This window comes from Ictalurus furcatus, chromosome 13 (genome assembly GCF_023375685.1).
Source record: "Ictalurus furcatus strain D&B chromosome 13, Billie_1.0, whole genome shotgun sequence".
Classification (NCBI taxonomy): Eukaryota; Metazoa; Chordata; class Actinopteri; order Siluriformes; family Ictaluridae; genus Ictalurus; species Ictalurus furcatus.
The window spans coordinates 25786019-25813459 of NC_071267.1; the positions used below are offsets into that span (position 1 = coordinate 25786019).

The window sequence follows — 27441 nt, forward strand, 5'->3', positions numbered from 1 at the left end:
CGTGTCTCTTGGTGTATGTCTAGGTGGGAGGGACCATGTACAACACCGGCCGCCACGTCTCGCTACGTCTGGACAAGGAGCATTTGGTGAACATCTCGGGTGGACCGATGACGTACAGCCACCGACTGGAGGAAATCAGGTTACACTTTGGCAGCGAAGACGGACAGGGCTCGGAGCATCTCCTCAATGGCCAGGCCTTCTCCGGGGAGGTAAGCCGAGACGTCTGCCTGAACGCTATCGTATTGCAGATGCACGTCTGTGGAGGCCATTAGCTCAGGAAAGTGAGTGTCTTATGTTGACAGCCGAAGCTGACAGCACACAAATCACCTCGGTATAGAATTATGGTAAAAATATTAACTCAAGCGTCTGGATATTGCAGAATACTGAAACGGAATGCAATATTATTGTATATTCAGCATACATTTACTCCGGATGTATAATATTAAATAAGTATACTTCAGGGAAGATATATGATTTCTTGAGATCTGGTTTATCTTGCACAATATTGCATCAGGTTTAAATAAGCCAAACTTGAGCTGATTGGTCTTTACCCAGTGCACCAAGCAGCATCAGATGTTCACTGGTTGTTTCTTAGCAGAATACGTCCATGTGTATACAGGATTCAGTGCACTCACGTATTATATCAATAGTCTATAATCCAAATATATAATATAATATTTATACCGTAGTATTGTTGGATTCTTGACACTGATTGGTCCCATGGTGTCGCTGCGTGACAGCCGTGCAGCTGCAAATCACAGGTTTATACCATAAGAAATGTCCTGGTAACACTTTCTTTAAAGGCCATATCTGTAACTATGTATGAAAAGTCATTCGAGTTTGTAGCATTGTTTATAACGCATTTATAAATTGTTAAAAGAATGGGTTCTGAGTAATGCTTATCGCACATTATATCTTGCCATCGTGCTCTATGCAAAGACAGGCTTGGTAATATAATGTCTCATAATGCAGTCGCTTATTATAATGCGTCATGTTAACAATTTATATTGCGCAAGTATATTGCGAGTTCAAAAACGTATTATAACAATGTGTATCATTCCTTATGAGTGCATTATGACATAATATTTTAGTTTACTATAGATATGAGTTTCATATAAAGTGTTATGGATTAAAAACATGCTTTTATTTGACTAAGAGAAACATCGAATCGTTGATGTGTTGACGTTTTCCCTAAAGAGTTTATTATTTATTATTTATGCAACAGGTATGGAACCAAGACTAGTTTCATAATGCCTTGGAGAAAGGTAGCTTAGTTTCTACGTTCTTGCTGTTAATAATAACGTATGAACACTATTTATAATGCATAATGTTGATAATTCTTCATGCATTATAAAGATAGCCATAAAGTGCAATTAATCAGCGTGCTTTATGAATGCATGATAACATCATATGAATGTGTTCATAGTCCATTATGAATAGGAACTTCTTAGAAAGGTGCTAGCAAAATGTTGTTTTGTTGGCAAATTGCTATGGTGTAAGAGGAATAAAACGCTTCAGGATGTGCCGCTGAGGGAAGATAATCAACTTCACATAACAAGGTAACAGCCCTCCACCCGCTGTTTATTTTCCTATAAGAACGCCACGTCGTGTTTTATTCCTGACATATCGGGCTGGTTTATTCTTTCCCCTGAACCGTGGTGCTTGCTCTTATACAATCCCTGTATAAAACATCTCAATTAAGCCAGTGGTGTAATTTCAATAAGACAGGACGCCGCAGCCTCCGTCGTTTGATGAAGTCACCAGTCAGTGGCGGCGTGACATTTCTCTTTGGGAGTAATAAGACTGGCGATTAGAACGGCAACAAAATAACCATGGGCCTGACAGGCACATCCAGCGTAATTAATGATTATAATTTCTTCCCTCCTCCCTCTCGTGGAAGTCAGCCAATATTTAAACAATAATAAAACAAAGTGGAGACAGTTTATCAGGGTATTGCAAGCTGTGACCTGGCCACCGAAGCCTAGCGCTGTCTGTTTACTCTTCATTACAGAGCCATTATCGCGCGCAGCTTGATACTGGAACATCTTTCTTCTCAGGAATGTATTGACCTTCCTGTCAGCACTGCCCCATTAATACTGCAAGCAGACCACCTGAATATAACCAATAATAGCATAACTCTCTTTTTCTATTTTATATATATATATATATATATATATTATGTGTTAATGTTGGGTCCTCCTTTGCCGCGTTTGAGTCGAGACCAAGTCCTTAACCAATCCAGTCCGAGTCCAGGGGCCGAATTGGTCTCAAGTCCTGAATGGCCGAGTCCAAGTCGAGTCCAGAAAGTTATTCAACTGAAAAAAATAATAATAATAATTGCAATTTTAAACTCAACACGAAGCTGTTAAATTCATATTTTAACCTTCACAAACCAATGGCAACATAAATGTAAAAAAAACAAAACATTAGTACATCCTCACCATTGCCGTGTAATATTTTTTCTTTCATGTCATCAGCACCTCAACTAGTTTCCTAATATCAAAAAAAAAAAAAATATGTAGAACTTTTATCATATTACAAGTGTATGAAAATACAAATGAACCAGTTTTGTTATTGTATCACGCTATATAGTGTCCTCCAGTTCGAACTGACATTTCAGTGAGTTGATGCGTCTCCCCTACGGTTATATAGTCTAGTTACATTTAGTTACACAGCTTTCTGTGAATCACAACAGGGTGCGGTGGTTAGCACGTCCGCCTCACACCTCCAGGGTCGGGGGTTCGATTCCCACCGTGTCCCTGTGTGTGCGGAGTTTGCATGTTCTCCCCGTGCTGCGGGGGTTTCCTCCGGGTACTCCGGTTTCCTCCCCCAGTCCAAAGACATGCATGGTAGGCTGATTGGCGTGTCTAAAGTGTCCGTAGTGTATGAATGGGTGTGTGAGTGTGTATGTGATCGTGCCCTGCGATGGACTGGCACCCTGTCCAGGGTGTACCCCGCCTTGTGCCCCATGCTCCCTGGGATAGGCTCCAGGTTCCCCGTGACCCTGAAAAGGATAAAGTGGTATAGAAGATGGATGAATCACAGCAAACTCATTTCTGAACACAGCTCTGATCTTGTAACTTTTTTCATTTTAGGAATTAAAAAAAAAATCAGCATTTTTATGATATTTATTTGCATGAAATTTTACATGAAATCCAAGACTGGACTCACCAGACGCTGATGTTTAGGGCTGGGCGATATGACTGCGAACTTATATCACGATAACGATACGTTTTCTCAGGTAGGCCTATCAGTAATATTCAAGTGAGAAATACTACGCGAATTGAATATCGCAATGAAATAAACAGAAAAAGGAAATGGACTTCACTGTATGACATATTCTAATTCTAATTTAATGGGCTTGTCGTAACATTATGTATATTCCGAGCACAGCACCGTTAGCCATTTCTAATATCTAATAATAGATCGTAGATACTAGATAGTATAATGTATAGTATAGATAGTATAATTATATACTGATTATTAATGTCATCCTGCATCACCAAAATCTGTAGTCATGAGTCGCTGCTGATGAAACATATCGTCTGTGATGTTTTTATGTTAGTCTTACGATGGAGAGGGTTTAAAAAAAAAAAAAAATGACTCAAAGTTTCACTCAATAGGAAGTTATTTATTCTCATTATTTCTTGCCATTCTTATCTTTCACATTCGTTCACTAATAACGTATCACCTCTGAGTCCTGTTTGCATCTCCTAGAGGGGTCTCCTAGGTCAGCTGGAAATAATCTCTAACACCTTAGGTTTAGCCATGAGGCCTTCACATGCAAGCTGAAAATGAAACACCAGTGAAACTTCTGGAAAAGTTTGTACTTCATTTCTTTCATACAGATCTTTCTTTTAAAAAAAAATAAAATAAATAAAAAAACATTTTCATAAGGAAACTATGGATAGAGGGGTGCTCTCGGAAATACTCTACCATACGGATCCGTACGCAGATCTCGATATTCTGTATGTCATATCACATCGCAGCTCACACGGCTGCTGCGCGTAGTTCCGCAGGGATGAAGTATAACATGGCTGCTTATCCAGTAGGAAATACTGCGATGAATTCATCGCACGAACATGCCGGGACAGACTTTACGGCGGAAAATAATCTACAGTGCAGCCTGACGTGAAGTGGTGTTACTATAAAACCTCCAAAATCACGTCCTGACCTGTTTTATTCCACGTATACACCACGAATTTGTCAACGATTACAATCTCTATTGATTAAAGGACGACGTTTTGAACGTATCTGTCCTGAAAATGTCAGAAAACTTCTGACTGGTTCAAAGCACTGGCACTGGAGACTCCTTCCCTAAAAATTAAATAAACATCTCTGTCCAAAAGAAAAAAAAGAAAAAAACCTTCACAATATATATGTTTTTATTCATATGTGGAGATATCTGTGTAAGATAATACAAACCTGTGATTTGCAGCTTTACTGTCAGAGCTCCTGTTACAGAAAATGAATCAAGACTTTCTGACCAATCAGAAGCCTTCGATCCGAATTCAACAGCACCGAGGTACAAAGCGACGTATCGTACGAGCGCTACGTCTCCGCGTGTGTTGTTAACTGTTATTTGATATGGAGTCATTGCTGAGAGTCCACATCACCTCACGACTCTCCCGAGCGTGCAGAACTTTCAAGAAACGTCATTCGTGACAAACTTTAGATCACACGATATACTTTTGTCTAAATTTATCCCGCCGACGCGTTTAGGACGAGATGGAAAAAATCTCACACGTGAAAATGACAGAATCAAGTTGTTGTTTTGTTTTTTTTGTTTTGTTTTGTTTTTTTTTTTCCCCCCTAGTAATAAATTAACACCATAACAAATCACATGCTGGATTTATAATTATTTTCCACACTTCAGTTTCAGCATTTTCCCCCCATAATATAAATATATTTTCGTTGCATTTTAATTATCAGCGCTAACAAAATAACACATTTGCATTCCATTTCGTGGCGGTGCTTACACGCAGACGGGACGTCTCTCATTGAAATGACATTTTCGCATTTACTAAATCAACGCTAAGTGTGGAGATTAAATAGTCAATTACCAAAACTCAGCTTTGCTTCTTTATTTATTTTTTATTTTTATTCCAGTCCCACTTCAGCGTGTGTAATCTGAACTAAGCCTTTTATATGACTTTTAAACCCTGACCTTAGTTAGAGTTAGAGGTGTAGTGTTTTTATTTATTTATTTATTTATGTATTTATTTATTTATTTCATCTTACAACTTATCCTGTGTGTTATTTATTTATTTGTTTATTTATTTATTTATGCCTCCTCCTCCAGACGGACAGACGGGCTATTAGCATCTCTACAGACCAGCTTAATTCAAACCCTCCCTCAGCTGTGATCAAACCGGACTCCTCAGTCTAATCTCAGCCCGGGTTTATTTACTTTACGAGCACACGCTCTGATTCCTCCGCTGTTTGGCGACGGTTCCACACGAGCGGTTTTTTATTTTTTTTTTATTTGGCCTGTTAGCTCTGTCCACACCTCATTCTCCTATTGACTTACTATCTTTATATTTCATCCGTATCAAGTCCCGAGCTGGCTATCAGACAATAACAAGCTTGTCAAGGAGCCCGTAAGAGGTCCAGGCAAGGCTGTCTTCTAGCACAACGTAAACGCCTGCTCTATGGTGGCATGACAAGTCTGTCTGTATATGAGTGGAAATACAGGGATGTTTTAGAGCGCGCTTTGCTAATGGTAAACACCTCTGACTCCAGCAAGCGATTTAGGTCGTGCATCATGAATGTCTGATTCCGTGAATGCGTTGGACTTTAGTCATTCTAACGGTTAAAAATGACACTCGAAAGTACCAAATTTCCAACACGTCGTCTAAGGAAATATGCAACTAAATGTTTAAACGGTTTCTTTGCAGAAATCCTGAGTAGCAGGATTGAGTTTATTAGCATAGAAGTAGCAGATATTGTCTCTAACTTGCATCCATGCTAATGAGAGCATCCAGGATATGTTAAACAGAGTTGTTTTGTCCATCAATCGATATCAACGTATCATTATAAATAAAATAAAAAGAGTGAGAACCCTTCCCAGGACCTTCAGTACAATTCAGACGATACAACTTGTGGAATATTCCAGACATTTCCTCAAGGTCCGTGTGTTCAGGTAACAGGGTTGAGTAAATGAAATGAAATGAAATAATCAGTGATTAGACTCTGTGGTAAAATGTATAGCATGAATATGTTTTAATAATGTTAGTTATCTTCACATACATGGCCGTGAAGGACGCTTTACTTCCGTTTAAAATGTCTTTGAACTTTCCTTTATTTTACCTAACTATGCACATATTTGTAACAGTAGAAGGACACTAATGACACCACAATCACGGAGTCGCTCAGATACATGTATAAGAGCCGGACAGGAGCGAGGTCGACCTCGGAGTTCAGCCTCAGTTCGGATGAAACTTAGATGAGTTCGACTCTTGCAGGTTTGCCAAACACAATAATTGTGTGTGTATCTGAGTGTGGGGGTGTTTCTAACCCTCACTCCTGTTGTGTGCTCCTCTCCAGAACTCATTATTGTGCTGTCTGCTTCTCTACACAGCATATCTGCTGATCTTTTTGGCAGGGTATGGAGCCATGGCCTGGCCCTGTTTCCCAGCTCAGGCAATTTGCTGGTGTGGGAGTTTGGGAGATGCGAGTGACTGGGTTTCACCTCCAGAAAAGAAAATTAAGAGATCTAATCACATCAGCATGCACCCTGTAATCACGTTTGTTTCCTGTGATTCCTGTGATTTTCCTGTGAGATGGTGAATTAAGGTCGGAAGTCATATGATTACGTTATAGCTACACAGGCGAAGTTACTCGTATTACGAGTCAGGATACGTTGCCTTTTAAGTTGATATATATATATATATATATATTTTTTTACAAATTCAGATCACGTGTATTTAATTCCTCTGTGAATGCCAGATTATTCTTGAATAGAAGCATCTGAGATCCATCTTCTGTAGATCACCACCTTTAAATACGAGCACTTGATAAAACAAAATAACGGGTGGGAAAAAGTGGACTGAATTAGGAAATAGAGGAGGAAAGAAGACTAACATGATATATATATATATATATATATATATATATATATATATATATATATATATATATATATATATATATATATATATAACTGCTCGTTTATGCAGTTATCCAATCAGCCAATCATGTGGCAGGAGCACAGTGCGTAAATACATGCAGATACAGCTCAAGAGCTTGAGTTAATGTTCTCATCAAACATCAGAATGGGGAAAGAGTGCGATCTCTGAGACTTTTACCGTGGCACGGTTGTTGGTGCCAGATAGGTTGGGTTTGAGTATTTCTGAAATCTCCTGGGACTTCCGCACACAGCAGTCTCTAGAGTTCTCACAGAATGGTGCGAAAAACATCGAGTGAGTGACAATTCTGTTGGTGGAGACGCCTTGGTGATAAGAGAGATCAGAGAAAAATGGCCAGATTGGTCCAAGTTGCCAGGAAGGAACTCATAGTAACTCATATGATCAATCTTTACAACCGTGGTGAGCAGAAAAGCATCTCAACGTGCACAAAACATCAAACATTGAGGTGGACGAGCTACAACAGCAGTCCAGAAGACCAGATCAGGTTCCAATCCTTATCCTTACGTGAACATAAATATTAAAAGATAAACCGTAAGTCAATATCTTCTACGGTCCACGTTGTCTGCCTTTGATTAACGTTCAGAGGATCTTTCACTTCCTGGGCTCGAGTTTTTGCATATCTTATTAGTTCCTCTGTTTTCAGAAATCGGACGGGGAAAGATGTCCACGAATTGATCTTCTCTTAACAGTTGCACACTTTCACTCGTAAACTCCGGAGAAGCCTGTGTGAAACGATTACTCACGGAGAAGTTATTTTAATGCGTCGTCTCTCTCACTTTTCACGAGTGGTTTATGATAAGCTGTTCTCCCCCGCATTCCTGTATCTTTCTTTAAAAAGGCCATTTCCCTTGGTTTTTGAAACACGCGTGAGATTGTGGCCTCGCTTCCACCCAAATTCCTCTTTAAACCTTTGTTGCGGCTTGGCTGTGTGCTCGAGGTATTCACCGAGGGAAGATTACCTGAGCTTCACAATGAATTTAAATTTAAACTTGACAGGCGTGTTGAGACGAGGAGGAACGCCAGCTGCTTAGCTGTGATTGGGAAATGCGGAGACCTGGCTTGACAGGGGCTTGGCATCTCAACCTGATCAACACCGAGTTCAGAGCAACAAAAGCTCAAAGAGCACTCCCAATTATTCACAACTGTTGATTTTTGAGTTTGAAGGGGTTTTTTTTTTCTTTCATAAGTTTTAAACAAAAAACTTTCTTTTTTTTTTTTTTTTTTGACAAGTTACAGAATTGTGGCATTAAAGTTGAAGCTATGATTGGAATTAATACATGATGATCATTTTTATATACATAGCCATATATAGCAATATATATATTTATATACATAGCCACGCCTATTTATTTATTTATTTTTTAAAGATAAACACCTTTTTTTGCACCACTCACCCCGCCCACTTTAGATTTCCGATAAACACTTTGTATAATCAATATAAAGTAGTAACTCTGCTTAAAAAACAAATGACTTCAAACCCAGAGTGAATGCCGGGTTAGGGGCGGGGCTAGTTTTTGTATGAAACCTGCTAAAGTCAGTTTTCTGGGTGGCTTATTAAAATCACCTGCATGTATGTTGTTCATGCATCTGAGGTTGCCAGATTTTTCTTCAGTAGACCATGACGTTTAAACTCAAACTCAAATGCAGTAAAAAAAATAAAAAATAAATAAATAAAAATTTCGGAAGATATAAGCTGTTTGCAGGATAAACTGACCTAGCACATCTGCTACACTTACAATTACACAATTTGTTAATTCATTTGTCATTTTATCCAAAAGTAATTCAGTCCTCGAGATAATTAATGTCTTCAGTTAAGATGCATCCTGTCTGATGTCGGTGCGAAAAAGTACATAAAAGTGAGCTTGTGTTGTATGTAAAGCAGGAACTCTGCTTAAATACGAATGACGTCCAAGCCAGAATCAATGCAGGGTTGGGGCGGGGATATGACAAAGAAGTCAAAGCAATTATATTGCTTTTGTTCAAATAAATTCATGACCACATCGCTGTGTGGTGTCCGGACCTAAGGAGAAAGAAAGTCCATGTGTTTGTATAAGACTGTTATCTGTTTCTAACAGGTACAACTGATCCACTACAACCACGAGCTCTACACTAATTATACAGAAGCTGCGAAGAGTCCAAACGGCTTGGTGATCGTGTCAATATTCATGAAGGTACGTACTCCTCATCTGTAAATCGAGTAAACGCTGAATGCATATGCTAAACATGTTTAACGATGGATATTTCTGATTGCCATGTTTTCACCGCACTCATCTAAACAGAATTATAGCGCATGTATTCTCTGCATGGCTGGAGGAAAAAAAGACTTTGACAGGAAATAGTGGGATGTCAATAATCCTTCTGTGAAATAAATGATTTCGGCAGTTGAAGGTCAGTTTGTGTGCATGTGGGGGGAAAAAAAAGCCTCTACGCCACAGGAACAATTAGCCATGCAATTATCCAGCTGCAGCTAAACAAGTTGTTCGCTATCTTCCTGTCAGTCCAGGAGCACGGGGTTATGAAATAGCTTTCGCTCGCTCTCGTAAATAGCAGTTCAAAGAAATATCTGCAGAGCCGTGATGGACCGGCGCCATTTTCTCCCCCGGGATGAAAGTTCAGGTTAAACTAATTAGATTGCCAATGTCAATCTCGGACTCGAGCGTCATCGCCTGGACGGGACGGCGAACGTTCGGCTGCACCTTGGTGTGCGTTTAGCTCAGTATTATCATATCAGGAGCTGGAGTATGTGTGAACTGGCCAGTTAGACTCTGTAATAATACACAACCTGGGATCTAAACTCCACGTACACTCTACCTAACACCGCTCTATAATCCACAGGCTCTATTCAAATCGACGTTAGTGTTTACACTGGGAGAGTTCCTCGTTTTCAGAGTCGGGTTACGTACCCGCTTAAATCCCCGCGGACTATTAAAATCACCTGCACTGTAACTCGTGCGTCTGAGGTTGCCAGATTTTTCTTGAGTATGCCATCACCTTTAAACTCAAATACTTGCCTTTAAACCCAAAAACATTGGATGTGGTCTGCTATAAAGTAAACTTGCACAGTTTGAAAGATAAGCTGACCAAGCACTCATCTGCTACACTTACAGCTACGCTTTCTTAGTCGATTTATAAAGTTATTCAAAAAATAACCAAAGCCTCCGATTAAGATGCATCCTTTCTGATGTCTGTGCGACAAAGTAGAGAAAAACGAGCTCATGTCCAGAGTCACAATCGGGCGTAAACTAAAACACGCCTCTGTTTTCGCCAAACTTCGTCCCTTATGTGTAACACTTAACACGTGACATATATAGCTTTTATATCAAGTAGGTACTCTATGTCAGAGGTATTGATAGATATCAATAGACTACAGACTATAATAATAGGTTGGTACACATATGATATGAGATCAACACTTCACACTAACACACTAAATGAAACCTAGACTCAGTAGTAGTACACTACATGACTTCACGCTCCTTCAATACAATGTATAAGACAGTATATACTATGACTATATAATATTACAGTGCATACTATGACACTATTATGAAATTAGCTTGCCATTATAATGCATTATAACATTCCCCAGAGTTATAAACAACATAATATCCCCACTCTAATACTATATATATATAGTACATATCCACACTCAATTCTACTGCACTGGAGGAGGTCCAGACCTAATTACAGTACACTTTATGAGATCCATGCTAAATGCTAATACATTACAGGACATCCATAACACTAATAGGATCATGCCAAGACATGTTCATTTGTTATAGGCAGTTAAAGATAAGAACAACATGAACGTAAAGCTTTGAGACGACAGATGGCAGTTCATGAAAATGTTATTGTCATTTGTCGGCGGTTATAAACGTTACAGTCATACTGTCATTTTCTTCTTAATGGCACTTTGGCTGGGCTTTTTCTTTAGATGAATGTCTTCTCAGATGCCTCGTAAAACATTTCAGTATAGGTTTACAGCATTACGAAGCATTAGTGTCTGGTGCTTTTCTTGTACGCCCAGGCGTTATTATTATTATTATTATTATTATTATTATTATTATTATTATTGTCTTTTATCACCCAGAAGTCCCGCTTTATCATCGCTATAATTGTAAAGGATCACACAGTGAGTTCGCCGGCATTTTTCCCTGATCCCATCTTTACTTGAGTCAGCCTGCGGTTCGCTTTCTCAGCCCTGCTTCATGCTGCGTTCACTGTCAGGGCACCCAGCTGCCAGGAAGGGCTCCCCCCTGAGTATAAGTGGTATGAGCTGGCATCCCATCTCGCCGTCACAAAGGCCAAGGACGTTTAAATGTGCACAGTCACTGTCACTCGTACAGACACAAAATGGAGTAGGAGGAAAATGTAGTATGTTCAGGTATAAAAACCTGTGCTGTTTTTTGTTTAACTTCTTGAAACAACATACCTCTTTTTTTTCACATATTGTTGCCTGTTTATTTTATTTCATTTTTCATTTTTTGGATACAACACCTACATACATATGTTACAATATGTATGAATTACTATAGCTTATATTATAGATTATAACATAGTTATAACCGTTTGTAAGTATTATTTGTGAGCTTGACGTCATTTAAAGCACAGTAAACAATACTGAAACTGGTTTCTTTCCGAGACGATAAAGCTATGCGTATACCTACAGTATAATGCATTATATTAACAATTCATAATGCTTTATAATCACTGCTTAAACGTCCAGTGTATTTTCAGACATTATAACACTGTGTGTTCCTACAATATGAATGCATTGTGATGTATAGTACGTATAGTTAACTATACGTGTATATACCGTATGACCTTCACAGGAAGTGTTATCTTTAATGAGCAATAAAGATATATTCATAATATGTTATGATACATTTATAAGACATTAGACAGTATTACACTTTAGAGCAGCAATTATTAAGCATTATGAATTGCATTGTAATGCATGATGATTACATAATTCTTTGCCGTTAGCGTTATGCGATACAAACGCCACAAGAAGAACAATTCGTAATACATGATAAACAATGCTATATCATAAAATACATTTTCGTCAATAATTATAATAGTGAGTATAATGCCTTATGAATGCATCACACTTCATATGTTTATGATGAATATGTTCATCATGAAGCGACTGGATTGCATTAGAGTGCATTATGAAGGACTTAAACTTTGCTTTGTTTCTTCGCTAGTAAAATTATGAAGTGTTACAAACCTAATTTATAATGCATAATGTTAACGATTCATAGTGCATAATAAACATTAGTAAAAAAAAAAAAAAAAAAACAGTATCATGCATTTTCGGGAATAATTATAACAATGTGTAGAAGGTCTTATAATGTGTTATAAACATGTTCATATATATATATATATATATATATATATATATATATATATATATATATATACACATATATAAGCATTATGAATGCTTATGATGCATTATGCATAGTTTATAGAAGTGTACATAACACATCATCAATACCACTGTCCGAAACATAGTCTTCTATGATTTCGACGTATTCTTTTAGGATATATTTCCTCTAACGTCAATATATCAGAAAAGTCCTAAATTACTGTAAACATACCATATTTATAATCATTTATAAGTAGTTCTAGTTTACAAGTAGCGATCTAAGCGAGACATGTTTCATAAACGATTCCTATACATAAATCATTTAACATATTTGCCTCACAGCTGAATCAAGCCCATAATTACACGTTGACCTACATATAGAGCAATAAACGATTAAAAACCGACTAGAATCGCTATAAAGTGTATTACGTTTGTATACATAATTATTGCAATGGGTATAATGCCTTATGGATGTGTTATAACTTGTTAGGAATATGTTCGTCGTTTATCGTATAGTGTATATGGCGATAGAACATGTAATAAAGACATTTATACATTAGTAGAGGGTTGAGTTTATTAGAAAATGGAGTGTTGGGGTCAAACTGTCTCTGAAAAAAAAAAAAAAAAAAAAAAAAAAACCCCTGAACATGAACTATGAAACATCTTTAAAAGGTTTTTGGATTCCCTTCGAGGCCAGCTGTGCAAATGAGAAGCTAAAAAGTGACGAGTTGTATCGGTGAAGCACATTTCATTCTGTCTAACCAGACAAAGTGCCCGAAGTCGTTTCTATTAGCCGCTAATAAGGAATCAGTAAAAGCTCTGCAGCTCTCTTCGGGTACATTACCGTGGCTCTATCGGTAGCTAAAAGCAAGCGGAGGAAAGCTGCATGGCTAACACTTAAACTGTCTGAAAGTGAATGCTTTAAAACTCTTAACAACATCTCATCCTCATCTCTCTTTCCCCGTCCTCCACCCCCGCTCCCCTCCCCCCACCCCTTCTCTGCTGCTTTTGTAATTCCAGATATCCGAGACTTCAAATTCCTTTCTGAATCGGATGTTGAACAGAGATACCATCACTAGAATAACCTATAAGAGTAAGTGAAAGGTGCACGCCTCCAGACGAAGGCCCGACGTGAATCATTACAGCCTTGCTTTTATTAGATGTAATGGAAAATCCAAGGCTGCATCTCTCAGGCGGAGTGCTTTGACACACTTGTAATAAGAGGAACAAAATTGTTTGCCGATTGTAAATAAGATCTAAAACCTCTACAGGAAACTGCTTATTGGGGCTCGGGGAAGTTTTCCATTTTATTTGCACTAACATCCTAAAATGGCTGCGACCGTATTGTAAAAGATTGTGTTTTACCGCAGTACAACACTTTAACTGTTTGCGTTAGAGTTTTCTTATAAATAAGCATGATTAGTAAAAAAAAAAACAATAAAAAGAATTTAAAAAAATGAAACACTCGGGGGTGTGCTGCTTTAAGAAAATAATCAACAGTGGCGTGGCGTGATGCGACTCGATTAAAAGCGGTGTTACTGTTACCAACCCAAAGCTGATTATTTTACATCCTGATTCCTATTAGACGAACACTGACGATTTTATTTATCAAATAATGACATGTCATACTTTTTATCCCTTTATTGTTACATTTAATGCTGTAACAAGTCAGTTCCTGTTCTCACTTACACTATAGCAGCTCTCTTTCTTGTCGTCCTTACTGACAAATGTTACCCATAAATCACAAAGTGTAAAGTAAAGTTACAACTGTACTTCTGACACTGGAGACTCCTTCCATAAATGCTAAATAAACTCCATAGAGAACTCCTCGATACGTCAGGGATTTACGTCAACCGAATAAACAGACGCTTATAAAATGTGCTATGACATACGTCAGTGATAACAGGAACGTACTCGCGTTATGGGTGTACGGATGTAACTACAAATGGATAAAAACGCGTATGACGCGTCATTCCAAAGTAAATATCATTAGGGCTGGCAGATCAGTGTGGTACGAGAAGAACAGAAGACTTTGGGATGTGCGGATGTTGGAGAATAATCGACTCGGCTTCACATCTGGTCACATCAAAGCACCCTGTTGTTGATTCATTTCCTACAACAGCACGCTTTTTCCGAAAAGGTTCTGCTGAAAGTATCTAGAACCTTCTGTTGTAGGGTTTAAGGGTTATTTCAGATTCCAGAGACACAAACCAATGTATACTCTATAGTGCTATATGCGTGTTGTTGTTGTTTTTTTATCTAAATTCAGAGCAGATCCTGCTTTTTTTTTTTTTTTTTAAAGGAATATTTCATAGTCTCTACACACACACAGACACACATATGCATTTTCCATGGTTTCAGTCTGGTGTGTGTGAAAAAAGAGCTCAGGAATTGAACTAATAAGGGTGCAAGGCGAGGAGTAGGTGAAGAGAGGAGTACGCTGACTCCTGGTGGCTGGCACGCCCCTCTCGCGCCTCAGTGGTGCGTGAATGTGGGCTGTTGACGTCTCTGAAACTCTGCTCTGAGTACTGCAACAGAAGTGTGGGCCTTGACAGAATTCATAACCACCCCCTCCAGAACAGGAGGCTGCCCTCGCCCGAGGCCTTCGCCTCACCGTCCGCCGTGCCGCCATGCATTTTTCAGACTCGGTCCCACAACTTCGGATCCGGACGAAATTATTGATGCCACCAAAACTATTTAAGTTCAGTGCACTAGCAGTCCTGCGTTCACGCGCTGATTTTTGTTTGATTGAATTCATTTTGCACAGCGCTAATCAACGTGGGGAAAATATAACGCACTGCCTTCCTCGGTCCGACTCGAGTCACTGCTTATTACTCGTTGGTTGTCAAGAGAGGAGAGCGTCAATATGTTTCACACAAGCACGACGCCGTATTATCTAATGGAAGCCTGGTATTGTGAAACATGTCAAAACAATTCAGCAGCTATCCAGTAAGCCGCCGCCACAGGGGCAGCTTCTGCCTCAGTGACGAGAACGTTGACAAGCCAAATTACTGGGTTTGAAAAGTGATTTAATACAAACAAAATATTTATTCCTAACAAGCAGGAGAGGTAAAGATACAACAGCATTTATTATTATTCGGGGTTAAGCCCAGAAGGGGCGAAGACCCCTGTTGTTTTCATTAGTTAGCTTATTATTATTATTATTATTATTATTATTATTATTATTATTCCGCTCTTGAGTCTATGGCAGCCCATAGAACTGGGAATGTTATAAAATTTGGCACACAGTGAGAGGACAGTTTGATCTGTTAATACAGCAAACTTGGATTCTCTAAGTCATCCCCTCTAGCGCCACCAACTGTCCAAATTTGCACTCACTTTTATGTTAATAACTTTTGAACCGTGAGTCCTAGAAACAAAATAATTTTTTCCTCCGATTCCTTGGCTCAAGACGCTTCGATGATTCGACGTCATTTAACCGTCAGGAAAATTTCCCGCCGTTTTGAATATTCTGAAAAACCTACTTTTCCGTACTCGTCCTAGACTGTTTTTCCGATTTGCGATTTTTCCTATTTTATAACTCTTGAACGCTTTCCTGCATGATGACCGTCATGCCCAGAAGCTACCTGAGCAGTTTCAGAACAGCGCCACATACTGGACAAAAATTCTAAAAAGTAGCTGTTTTTAGTTATTTTTAAAATAAATGTTTTTTTATGATTGAAAGTTTACTTTTTCTAACTCCAAATACACTGTTCATCAGACTCAAACCAAAAACATGTCACAAAGCTTCTTTCCCTACCCCTGGTGCCAATAATTGGCTCGACCGCGGTATTGCTGCTTGCAGCGATATTAATTACTTTTATTATTGTTGTTATTATTTGTAGATGATGCTTATTTACTATCTGGGCTAAACATCGAGGAGGTGTATCCCGAGACGTCGAGTTTCATCACCTACGAAGGATCAATGACTATCCCGCCATGTTTTGAGACTGCGACATGGATTCTAATGAACAAGCCAATATACGTCACAAAAATGCAGGTAAATGCACAAAGACTCCATCACCATCATCACCAGACATCATTATTAATGTTCAGGTCGTTTTAATTGTAAATGCTGTAGCTAACTTGTGTACAATTGCATAGTATCAATATTAAATAAAGTATTTATATAGACATATATATATATATATATAAAATTCAAAAACTAAGGGTCACTCAACGAAGCATGGAACGCCGCATGCTTAACATATCGCTATTAGACCACAAGACTAATGTGTGGGTGCGAAGTCAAACCAAAGTAATGGACATAATCAGAAGGGTGAAAACATTAAAGTGGAAGTAGGCAGGACACGTAGCAAGAATGAAAGACCAAAAATGGACGTCTGCAGTCCTAAATTGGACTCCACTGGAAGCCAAACGCCCAAGAAGACGACCTAAGGCCAGGTGGGCTGATGACATCAGAAAGTTCGCTGGAATCAATTGGCAACAAATGGCACAGGATCGTAGTTGGTGGCGGCATTCAACAGAGGCCTACGCCCTGCAGTGGGCCGAGAACGGCTGAAGACAAAGACGAAGACGATATATAGATAGATAGATAGATACATATTGCATGTATGGCATTTTGCACACAACCTTTTCCAAAGCAACTTACATTTATATAATTTATACAACTGAGCAAGTGAAGGTTAAGGGCCTTGCCCAAGGGCCCAACAGTGGTATCTTGGCAGTGCTGGGGCTTGAACTCCTGACCTTCTGTTGTGTACTGTATGTTATCGAGTGATATGTACCGCTGTGCAGAGAGGAGTTCTATTGTAGGTAGTGTACTGTGTATGTACTATAGCACAGCACACGTGTGTCCTTGTCTCGACCTTGCAGATGCACTCCATGCGACTGCTCAGCCAGAACCAGCCTTCGCAGATCTTCCTCAGCATGAGTGATAACGTGCGTCCGGTCCAGCCTCTGAACAACCGCTGCATCCGCACCAACATCAACTTCAGCATGCAGGGCAAGGACTGTCCCAACAACAGGGCCCAGAAGCTGCAGTACCGAGGTCAGTGTGTTTACTTTTCTCCTGCGACGACTGCAAAACGCACGCGAATCAAAGCCGACGTTCTCCGTTTGAGAACGTCAGACATCTTAAATGTGTCTTCTAAGCCTTAACGTCTTTTCACATTTCAAACCTACAATCGGTAGAACTTTAACAAACAGGGACGATTCATTTTCTCGAGCTGACGTGAGGTTCAAGAGGTCTCATTAATATACCTTCTCACCCGAGGAGTGTGTCTCTTCCTCACTGGTTGTCTGCAGTCTATTTTCCCTCCTACGTAGACAAAATATTTTCACTGAAACAAATTAAAAATCTCTTTTTTTTTCTTCTTCTTCTTCTTTTTTCATTTACCCCCCGAAGTAATGCACTCAGTGACTCCTCCAATCCTGATCACAGGATTTCTTTTCTTCTTATTCTTTTTTTTTTCTATCCAATTTGTTTGAGCTCTTTGAACTCCCCACCTGCAAGAGTAAAGAAAGATTTCTTTTTTAATTGCGTTCGGTGTTCAAACATGTAAATATCACGCCGCTGAAGGAAAAGAAAACATGTCTAATTAGACGTGGTTAAGCAGCTGGTACTGTGGAAGTGTGCGCTTTTGTAAAACCGGCGATCACAGTGTTGTTTAGCTCTTATAACTCGTAAAAAAAAAAAAAAAAAGTCAACTTTATTTGAATTTATTTTTTTTCTCAGGCAACAATCACATATTTTATATAATTGTTTTTTTTTTTCCTGACAGGCTGCATTTTGATGTTAAATGAGTTGGGTATTTTTAGCATCGAATGAGCAAGTGTAGATAATTAGCATCTCATTCTTATAGCATTGGGACTTTAAGTGCATTCTACTAATTGACTTAAATACATTTTTTTTTAATCATAATTTCAGGGTATAATTTGGGTAACGGTGTTTTACGTTCAAAGTGACTTTGTCAGTCAGTATCACAATATGATATGTACAACAGAGCTTACTTTTCTTCTTCTCATGACCTTCAGGGAGTTATCACTACGCAATTTCCTGTTCATGGAATATTCCAAAACGTTTCATAGGGGTAAAAGTGTTCAGGATGATACCATGAGCGTAAGTTTTTTATAAAGGTTACCTGTGTTTACCTTTATAGTATATATCTGTAAACGTAACAGTGTATATGCTGAATTCAATTCGAAACGAAACTTTTCACTGTTTAAACGCACGGCTTTTAAACCTATATGTATTCATAGGTAAGCTGTGTGACTCATGACTCAACTCACATGGCTTACCTGTGAATAAATCCAGATTTCATGGCGCCTCAGCAGAGAAAATGCGTCCAAACCGAGTTACCTGTTTCAGATTGCAGTCGTTTCTAGCAGGTATCTCACACCAGATATTCATGGAAGACTGAGGGATGTGAAGGGGTTTTTTTTTTTTTTTTTTTCCTTTTCTTTTTTGAAGTCAGATCTTTGTTATTATATTTCTTTTCTCCAATACAGTGAATGAATGGCTGCTGAAATAGACCGCTTTCATGGATGAGCCCAAATATTAAACAAGACACCGAGAGAGGGAGGAAAAAAAAAAGGATGAAAGACAGCGGAGGAGCGAACGGACTCTAGACTGCATCACATTTGTCCTGCCAGATAGTCATGACATTGTAAAGGGGGGAGAAAAAAAAAAAAATAATAATAATAAATAAAAAAATAAATAAATAAATAAATAAATAAATAAATAACTTCAATAAGAAGAGACTTGGGCAAAAATGACTCTGTTTCATACATCAGCTCAAAACCAGTGAAGTACAAATAGGTTTTGATACTTTTTTTGGTGAAGAAAAAAAGAAAAAAAAAAAAAAGAAAAAGAAAAAAAAAAAAAGAAAATCCATACAAAAATTTAAATATTTATTTCATATTCACTTCACAAAATGGAACTAAAGATGTCTTTTTAACCTTTGTACATATGGATACCTTACTGCAAAGCGTTCAAACCTTCAACAACAGGATGGACTTTGAGCCGGAAACTGAAATCGGGAGCATCCTCATAACTGCATCGTCTTAATCATAACTCCGGGAAACGGCGGAGAGGACAACTAGAGACGAGAATGACAGGACGATGGCTGCCGCGCTAATGACGCTACAACGCAATGTACATGATAGCTGTTTTTGAGACACAATGATGGTTCTGGCCTTGTAAATAGAATTATTCATGCTGAAGATTAACATGTAAAGATACAAATCAACGTTAAAAAAGAATATATCTGAGGGGAAAATAACTGAAAAAAATAAGTTGAATATTTTATGCTTGGCACACTGAATTTCTGGAGGAGAGCTGATGCCTTTTTTTCTGTTTTATTGTTTACAATGGTCCTACACTGTGTTTGTTTAATGTTATCGGCCCAATAAATGTGTTTGGAACGTCCAGTTTGGTAATTACGTTTCAGTGTTTTCACATATTAATCATGGAAAAATATTTTCATGGTCATGTAGAGTGATGGTCATCAAAAAAAAAAAAAAAAGTATCTTTTGTTATGTGTTTCTACGTATTACTTTATTTTGCTTTTTTCATATATTATTCGTTTTATGTTTCGTTCACTCATTTTCTATCCATCTATCTATCTATCTATCTTTCAGTTGCAATCAAAATGATTCAACCCCCATTGAAAATCAGGGTTACTGTAAAAATGTACAGACTTCCAGCTGTTTGCGATGAACAAATCAAACAAAAGCGATTGAAATGGTTCAACACGACGAGGGCTTCAAGTGGTTTCCACAAATTCACCTGAACATGCAACTTATAATGATTTCTCCAGTCTCAAAATTATTCACCCCCTGAATAGACTCCCTCACAACAAGACAAATAGATGCAACTAATCAAGGGCTTTATTAGTTGCAGCAGGTGTGCTTGAGCTGGAACACATGAAATACCTGAACTGGCTAGGGGTAGAAAAAGGAAAATGAAATAGCAGACAGGGCAGAAAAAGGAAGATATCGACGGCTGCAAGCAGATTTGTGAGAAGGCAGGTTGTGAAAAACCCTCGAGTGACTGCAAAAGACCTGCAGCAAGACCTGGTGGTTATAGACACTGAGGTTTCAGTGAGAACAGTAAGGCGGGGACTAAACGCAGAAGGTTTCCATGCCGGAACTCCAAGATTTACACCACTACTGACCCAAAAGCACAAGAAAAGTCACTCAAAATCATATAAATAAGCCACAGAAGTTTTGGGATTCTGTTCTGTGGAGCGATGAAGCAGAACTGGAACTTTTCAGCACGATGGATCAGCGGTATGTCTGAAGGAAGAAGAATGAAGAAGGAACACTCTGTCCACAGTCGAGCATGGTGGAGGCTCGGTGATGCTCTGGGGCTGCTTTGTATCGTCTGGCACTGGAAACCTGCAGCGTGTGGAAGGTGAGGAAATCATAGGAGAAAACCTCAGGGCGTATGTGAAGAAGCTGAAGCTCGGGCGTTACTGGATCTTCCAACAGGACAACGATCCCAAGCGTACCTCAAATTCCACCAAGGCTTGGTTGCAGAAGACGTCCTGGAAGATTCTACCGGACCATCACAGTCACCTGACTTCAATCTCATAGAAAATCTCTGGTGGGATTTGAAGAAGGCGGTCGCAGCACACAAACCCAAGAATATTACTGAACTGGACTCCATTGCTCATGAGGAACGGGAGAAGATTCCTCAGGAACGCTGCCAGAAGCTCTGCATCTCGTTTACAGCAGGTCATAACAGCAAAAGCGTGCTCTACTAAGTACTAAAGATGCTCACCATGAAGGGGGTGAATAATTTTGAGACTGGAGGAATCATTATAAGTTGCATGTTCAGTTGAATTTGGGGAAACCACTTGAAGCCCTCATCGTGTTGAACTATTTCAACCGCTTTTGTTTGATTTGTTCATCGCAAACAGCTGAACGTCTGTAAATTTTGACAATAAACCTGATTTGCACTGGGAGTTGAATAATATTGATTGCAACTGTATCTATCTATCTATCTATCTATCTATCTATGTATCCATTTACTTATTTATCTATCTATCTATTTATCAAAGGGCGCTGAAAGTGAACTGCCCTTTCAGTACCCCAGCGGCAGTTGCGTGAACAGCATTATACCTCTTTTGAGAGCGTACCCTTGGTCTGAGATCACACTATCTATCTATCTATCTATCTATCTATCTATTCAGTAAATTTTATATTAATGCTCCATCGTTTTCTTAATTAATTCATTCACGTTTTCATTTATTTATTTAATTATACATGTATCAGTTCCTTCATTCATTTTTTTTTTTTTTTTTTTAGAAATGTGCTGAATTTTTTTATTTTATTTTTATTTTTTGTTTTATTTTATTTCCTGAAAGTGCTACCCGTTTTTATTTCCAAACTGCAGCATCCCTGCGGATCCATAAACGCAGTGCAAAATAACACAATGATTTTGCTGGTGCGCTTTAATAAGTCTCAGGTTTGTAGTTAAGCCAAATTGGCATGTTTTCCTGGTTCGTTAACGATTGGAACATTGATCCCTCTTCCTCTTTTACTTTAATCATATCTCAAATCAATGAAGGATGCTTCCTGTTTTAACCTTCATGTTACAAAAATCCCAGTCTCACAGCTTCACTGCTTTTTATTTACGGAAGAAAAAAAAAAATAATTAATAAATAAATAAATAAATAAAACAATAACCAGGGGAAAACGTTTGCGCAGTCGGAGCTTACGGTTAATACGACCATTATTCTATCAGGTGACAGGAAGCAGGAAGTGCTATTGAGCCCTTTTATTTTGATGGATAAATACGCTCAACACCTCATTCCAGAGAAATCATCGTTTGGAGCCGTGCAGCAGCACAGATACTGTATATCTCTGACGTGCAGGCGCATTTTACCCTCTTCCACTTCTACCAAAGACTAGAAACATCATAAACCTGCAAACGGATGCCTCTCATTAAATAAAGTAATAAAAAAAAAAAAGGTCTCGAGCATTTAAACCAAACTTGAATGTGACAGCTGTTGAAGAAAATTTCGAGCTCCGTTAATTAAATAAATGAATAAATGTCCGTCGTGCAGCCTTCATATTCGGAAAATGTCCATATGTCGAGATACGCTGGAGGTCATGAGCGACATTTGAGCTTTATGTCAATGTCAGAGAGTCTCTCAGGATGTAGTGTGTTTCTCAAATAGACTTTCAATGAGCAAAAAAAAAAACACAAGAAAACTTTCTTAAATATAATGCACTGCTCAATAGAGCCGTCAGGAATAATTTAAAAAGGTTACCAGCATTTAATAGCCCGGGGACTCTCATAGCCTAGAGACTCCTTTATAACTGTAAAGTAAATTCTCTAGTCACAAACGATATTTTGTTTTCTTTTCATTTGAGCCATAGAGCTTTCTGTTCCTGAACTTTCTACCAGCAGAACACATTACAATCAAGTTAGTGTTATTTATAGGTGACTTGCTCTTGAGTTGGATTTAAGTGAGCAGTCAGATGCCGTTAGTTTCCATGTCATTTTCTCCACAACCGCTCTTAGTTTTATCCCTCCTTCCATTTCCCATACTGCTTCTCAAACTGAACCCTGAATCTAAGCATCACACCGGAGCTCTTTCTTACTCAGTGGGATAGCTAATGGATGTCTGGTTTTGGACAACCTCTGATTGATTCAAGAACGTGTCTTTTTTTACTCAGTGAATCCTCGATGAAGTTATAGAGTTATGAAGCATTTGCGTATGTCTTACAGCTGTACTGCTCCAGCAGATATACTGTACAGAGGTGGAGGGGATTGAATTACAATGTAGGTACTGTACATCGCTAACGGACTTTCGCGTAATATGAACATCACCATTATAAGCTTGCTGGATTTTTGCCGCACCATCATAACATTTAATAATACGGTATTATGAGAGGAAAAACCGAAGTCTATTTTGGCAGTCTAGTAAAATCCGATATCGATTCACGCCCGGCAAAGTTTCCGTGCACGCACCGTACATTCGGTTCAACTTGCTCGTGATGGATGTCTTGGGTTGCATCTGCAAACTCCTCTTTCACGCACTCATTCCGTCATTTCCCTTTTAACCTGAGCGGACAAGTTCTTTCTGGTGTTTACTGTGGACGTCGCTAAATGGCCGTTCTTGCCTTTTGAATCGCCGGTCAATTCGGCAGCCGTCAGTGGCTCTTAACTCCATCAACTCTAATCAAGCTCTTTTTTTATTATTATTTAATTCCCACAATTATCTGACTCATTTGAGTCATCGTGACCTCAAAGGCCAATGCAAGAGCGTTTCCAAAAGTGAAAACGCTCGTAATTGTGACACTTTCTGCATATTCACAACTGATCTGAGAGGCAATGCTGAAAGGGAGGGTTTTAGGGTTGCCAAATCCATTCATTTGAAACACATTTTGTTTCCCAGGTTTATATGTGACAGGCAAAACACAAAGCCCGATCCATCACAGGAAATGGACGATATGGCCGACTTTCAGTATAATCCATGCAATTTTTAATACCATGGACAAGATGGGTCAGAGAATATATATCCATCCATCCATCTTCTATACCGCTTATCCTTCCTTCAGGGTCACGGGGGAACCTGGAGCCTATCCCAGGGAGCATCGGGCACAAGGCGGGGTACACCCTGGACAGGGTGCCAATCCATCACAGGGCACAATCACATACACATTCACACACCCATTCATACACTACGGACACTTTAGACATGCCAATCAACCTACCGTGCATGTCTTTGGACTGGGGGAGGAAACCGGAGTACCCGGAGGAAACCCCCGCAGCACGGGGAGAACATACAAACTCCACACACACAGGGCCACGGTGGAAATCAAACCCCCGACCCTGGTGGTGTGAGGCGAACGTGCTAACCACTAAACCACTGTGCGCTCTGCTCAAGCGGATATCGTGCAAAAAAAATAACTAAAAATGCAAATTTGGAATCATGTCTAACTTAGACACACCTCTGGTTTTCCAGCAAACTCCGCCCCTTGTGCATACTTGTGAATAGTGCTTACGTCTATAGTTACACAGTATCTGAGGTCTGAATACCTCCGAATTTCTGTATGCGCTTAACTGAACCCCGAATACAGTTGTTGTAAAATTCCATGATTAAAGTGAGTTAAATTAGACCTTTTATATGCCGGCAAATCCCACCAGCTAGAAGTGTTGAATTAAACTTGAATTTATTCAAGCCACTGAGATGTTTTACTTCATCCAGAGTAAATACGTTAGCACTATTATCAAGGAAATGTATGTGCCATCTGTATCAGTCTATAGCACCAGCTGTTGTTTCGTAAAGAATATTTATAGAGGATGCAGATCAGGATCACGGCTTACTTTGCTTGTTTATTTATTCCCAGCATCATTTTTCCCCCTTAAACCATCCTCACACATGCGTCTTCATCCCATTATCTATGATAATCCCGCTTCGTGTCGCCGCAGTGCTTCCGCAGTTCAGCTGAAAGTGTCTGCTCATTTTCCTGTAAATTACTGCTTGTTCTGGCATCATACCATTCCACATCATCTCGCAGGCTGATATCCTGTGCAGGCCCACCTGCATTTATGCATCGAGATGAATGTTGTGCGTTGAATGATACCGACGTTCTAAGATTCTCGGGTCGTGTACGAGCGTGACGTTGGGCTCTGCTTTTGCTTTGCATCCACTGAAGGAGAACATCCCGAAACCATCCAGGCTTTTTAAAATTGATTGAAAAACCGACGTAATGTCGAGGAGCACTCCGACGCCCGCGAGGCGATGAATATACAGTACTGTGCAAAAGTTTTCGGCACCCTATTATTATTATTATTTATTTTATTTATTTTTTTGTACAAACTTTGTTGTAGATTTTTATTTGATGACGTCTACATTATCGAGTCAGTACAAAAAGATGTTTGATTTCCAAACATTAGTTTTCAAGCACAAAATTAAACGTTACAGGAAAAAAAAAAATGTTTGTATGTGAGTAAAGAAAAGCAGGATATTACGTGGTAAGGGACACTTTTCAGACCAAAAACATCATGAAAGCTGATGGATTTCGCTGCAAAAATAAGAAGCAAGCGCGACAGTCAAAGTCTCCAGAAGAACCGTGGCTGGTTCTGCAAGATGCTCAATAAAACCTACAGCTCATTTCCTTAGAAAGCTGCACTAATTCTACTTGAGAATGCTGTTGTTGTTGTTGTTGTTTTGTTTTGTTTTTTTTTCAAAGCGAAATGTCATCACACCAAATATTGCCTTTGTTTCATTTATTACTCTTTATTGCTCTTTTATTATTTTTATTTTTTTATTTTTTTTTAACGAAGAAACATTTACTTCCATTATTTTTGAAGGCATCTTTGCTCTACAGCGTTTCTGTGCATGCGCTTAAGACTTTTGCACAGTACTTTAGTTTGGAATAGATCAAAGGGAGATGCACATTTTTTAAAATAAATAAATAAATAAATAAATAAATAACGGCTAGCAACGAGCAAAATACCATTCAAATGTTCTGTCGGTATACACATTTTATATGCATTGCGAAGGAGGAAAAGCTGTGCGTCTGTGACGGTGATGCTCTGAGAATTTTAAATTCCCTTGTTTCAGTTTGTTTTCAGGCAGCAGATTGAGTCTCCTTCATAATCGTGTTTTTTTTGTTTTGTTTTTTTGGTGTGGGGGGGGGGGGGGGTTGGGGTGTTTGGAAATCAACTTGGCCCCAGAACTTGACAGCAAATTCTTATCTTCTGCCTATTGGGATTTTTTTTTTTCCCTCAAACTTTCACCACCTGACTGTGTTCAGATTGTATGTGCCGCTCCAAAGAGTGTGGAGAAACGAGACGATGAAACCGGTATTTATTTTATTCTTTTTTTCAGTATTCCCACCATGCTTTGTCTTCTTCTTGGCACTTTCAGTCACTCCCAAGACTTCCTTCCGACCGACACTCATTCAACAGCTTCATTATCGCTGTGATAGGACAGGAATAGAGCAGGAAGTTATAGGAAAGCGATACATTTTGGTAACAATGCTCCATCATTACACTTCATCACATCGCCCTGTCATTGATTATTTTCCTATAATTGCATGCGGCATTTTATTCCTTACTTGCGATATGACAAATCACATGATTCCATCCGGATCTTATCATCTCCTCGGACTTGTAAACAACCCGTTCTTACGATCGGGTACTTGTACTTGTAAACAACCCGGGTACTTGGACTTGTAAACAACCCGTTCTTACGGTTGTAAACAACCCGTTCTTACGGGTTGTTGTTTAAGAACAACCCGTTCTTAAAAAAACGTTCCTCGAGGGTTCATTGGTTGCTTCATAAAAAAAAAGCTTGACAAAGGTTCTACTCGGAACACTTTCTGAGAGCGAAATCCTCAACCAGTCTGGTATCGCTTTCTACATAGAACTTTTAAAGCTTCCCCCAGAGAGATAACTAAATATTTGCAAGAGTTTTCTAAGAGTTATATGCACAAAAATATATCCATTGACTAGGGACTTTCATTCACAAAAAGATTTCTTACAGTTTCCATACAGTCACTGAGTCTCCTTCTGGCTCAAAACTGTACCATTGTATGGCTAATAAATTATAACTTAACATTGCAAAGCAATATTATAGTACTATAGTAATACTATAATAAAAAAAAAACCAAAATGTAAGCTTAACAGTATACACTATGTGGCCAATAGTATATGGACACCTGATCGCCACACCCATATGTGGTTCTTCCCCAAACTGTTGCCACAAAGTTTGAAGCACACAAGTGTATAGAATGCCTCCGTATGCTGTAGCTTTACAATTTCCGTTCACTGGAACTACGCTGGCTAATCCTGTTCCAGCAAGACAGTGCCCCTGTGCACAAAGCGAGCTCCATGAAGACATGGTTTGTCAAGGTTGGAGTCGAAGAACTCAAATGTCCCGCACAGATCCGCAACCCCCCAGAACACCTTTGGGATGAACTTAATGAGGGCCTGAC

The 27441-nt window shown here is 39.0% G+C and overlaps 1 protein-coding gene across 2 annotated transcripts in view; it reads left to right on the forward strand.

Moving 5' to 3' along the window:
- Nucleotides 1-19240, forward strand: part of ca10a (carbonic anhydrase Xa) — a 214516-nt gene extending 195276 nt beyond the window's left edge. Inside the window, exons 4-9 of one of the 2 annotated variants that reach the window (XM_053639126.1) lie at nt 24-209; nt 9224-9319; nt 13540-13612; nt 16365-16519; nt 17356-17530; nt 18991-19240. In XM_053639126.1, coding sequence (XP_053495101.1) covers nt 24-209; nt 9224-9319; nt 13540-13612; nt 16365-16519; nt 17356-17530; nt 18991-19013 — 708 coding nt within the window. In that variant the 3' untranslated portion in view covers nt 19014-19240. Of the gene's footprint in view, nt 1-23; nt 210-9223; nt 9320-13539; nt 13613-16364; nt 16520-17355 lie in introns of both variants that reach the window. The other variant, XM_053639125.1, reaches the window with a different exon arrangement.
- Nucleotides 19241-27441: the final 8201 nt, after the last annotated feature.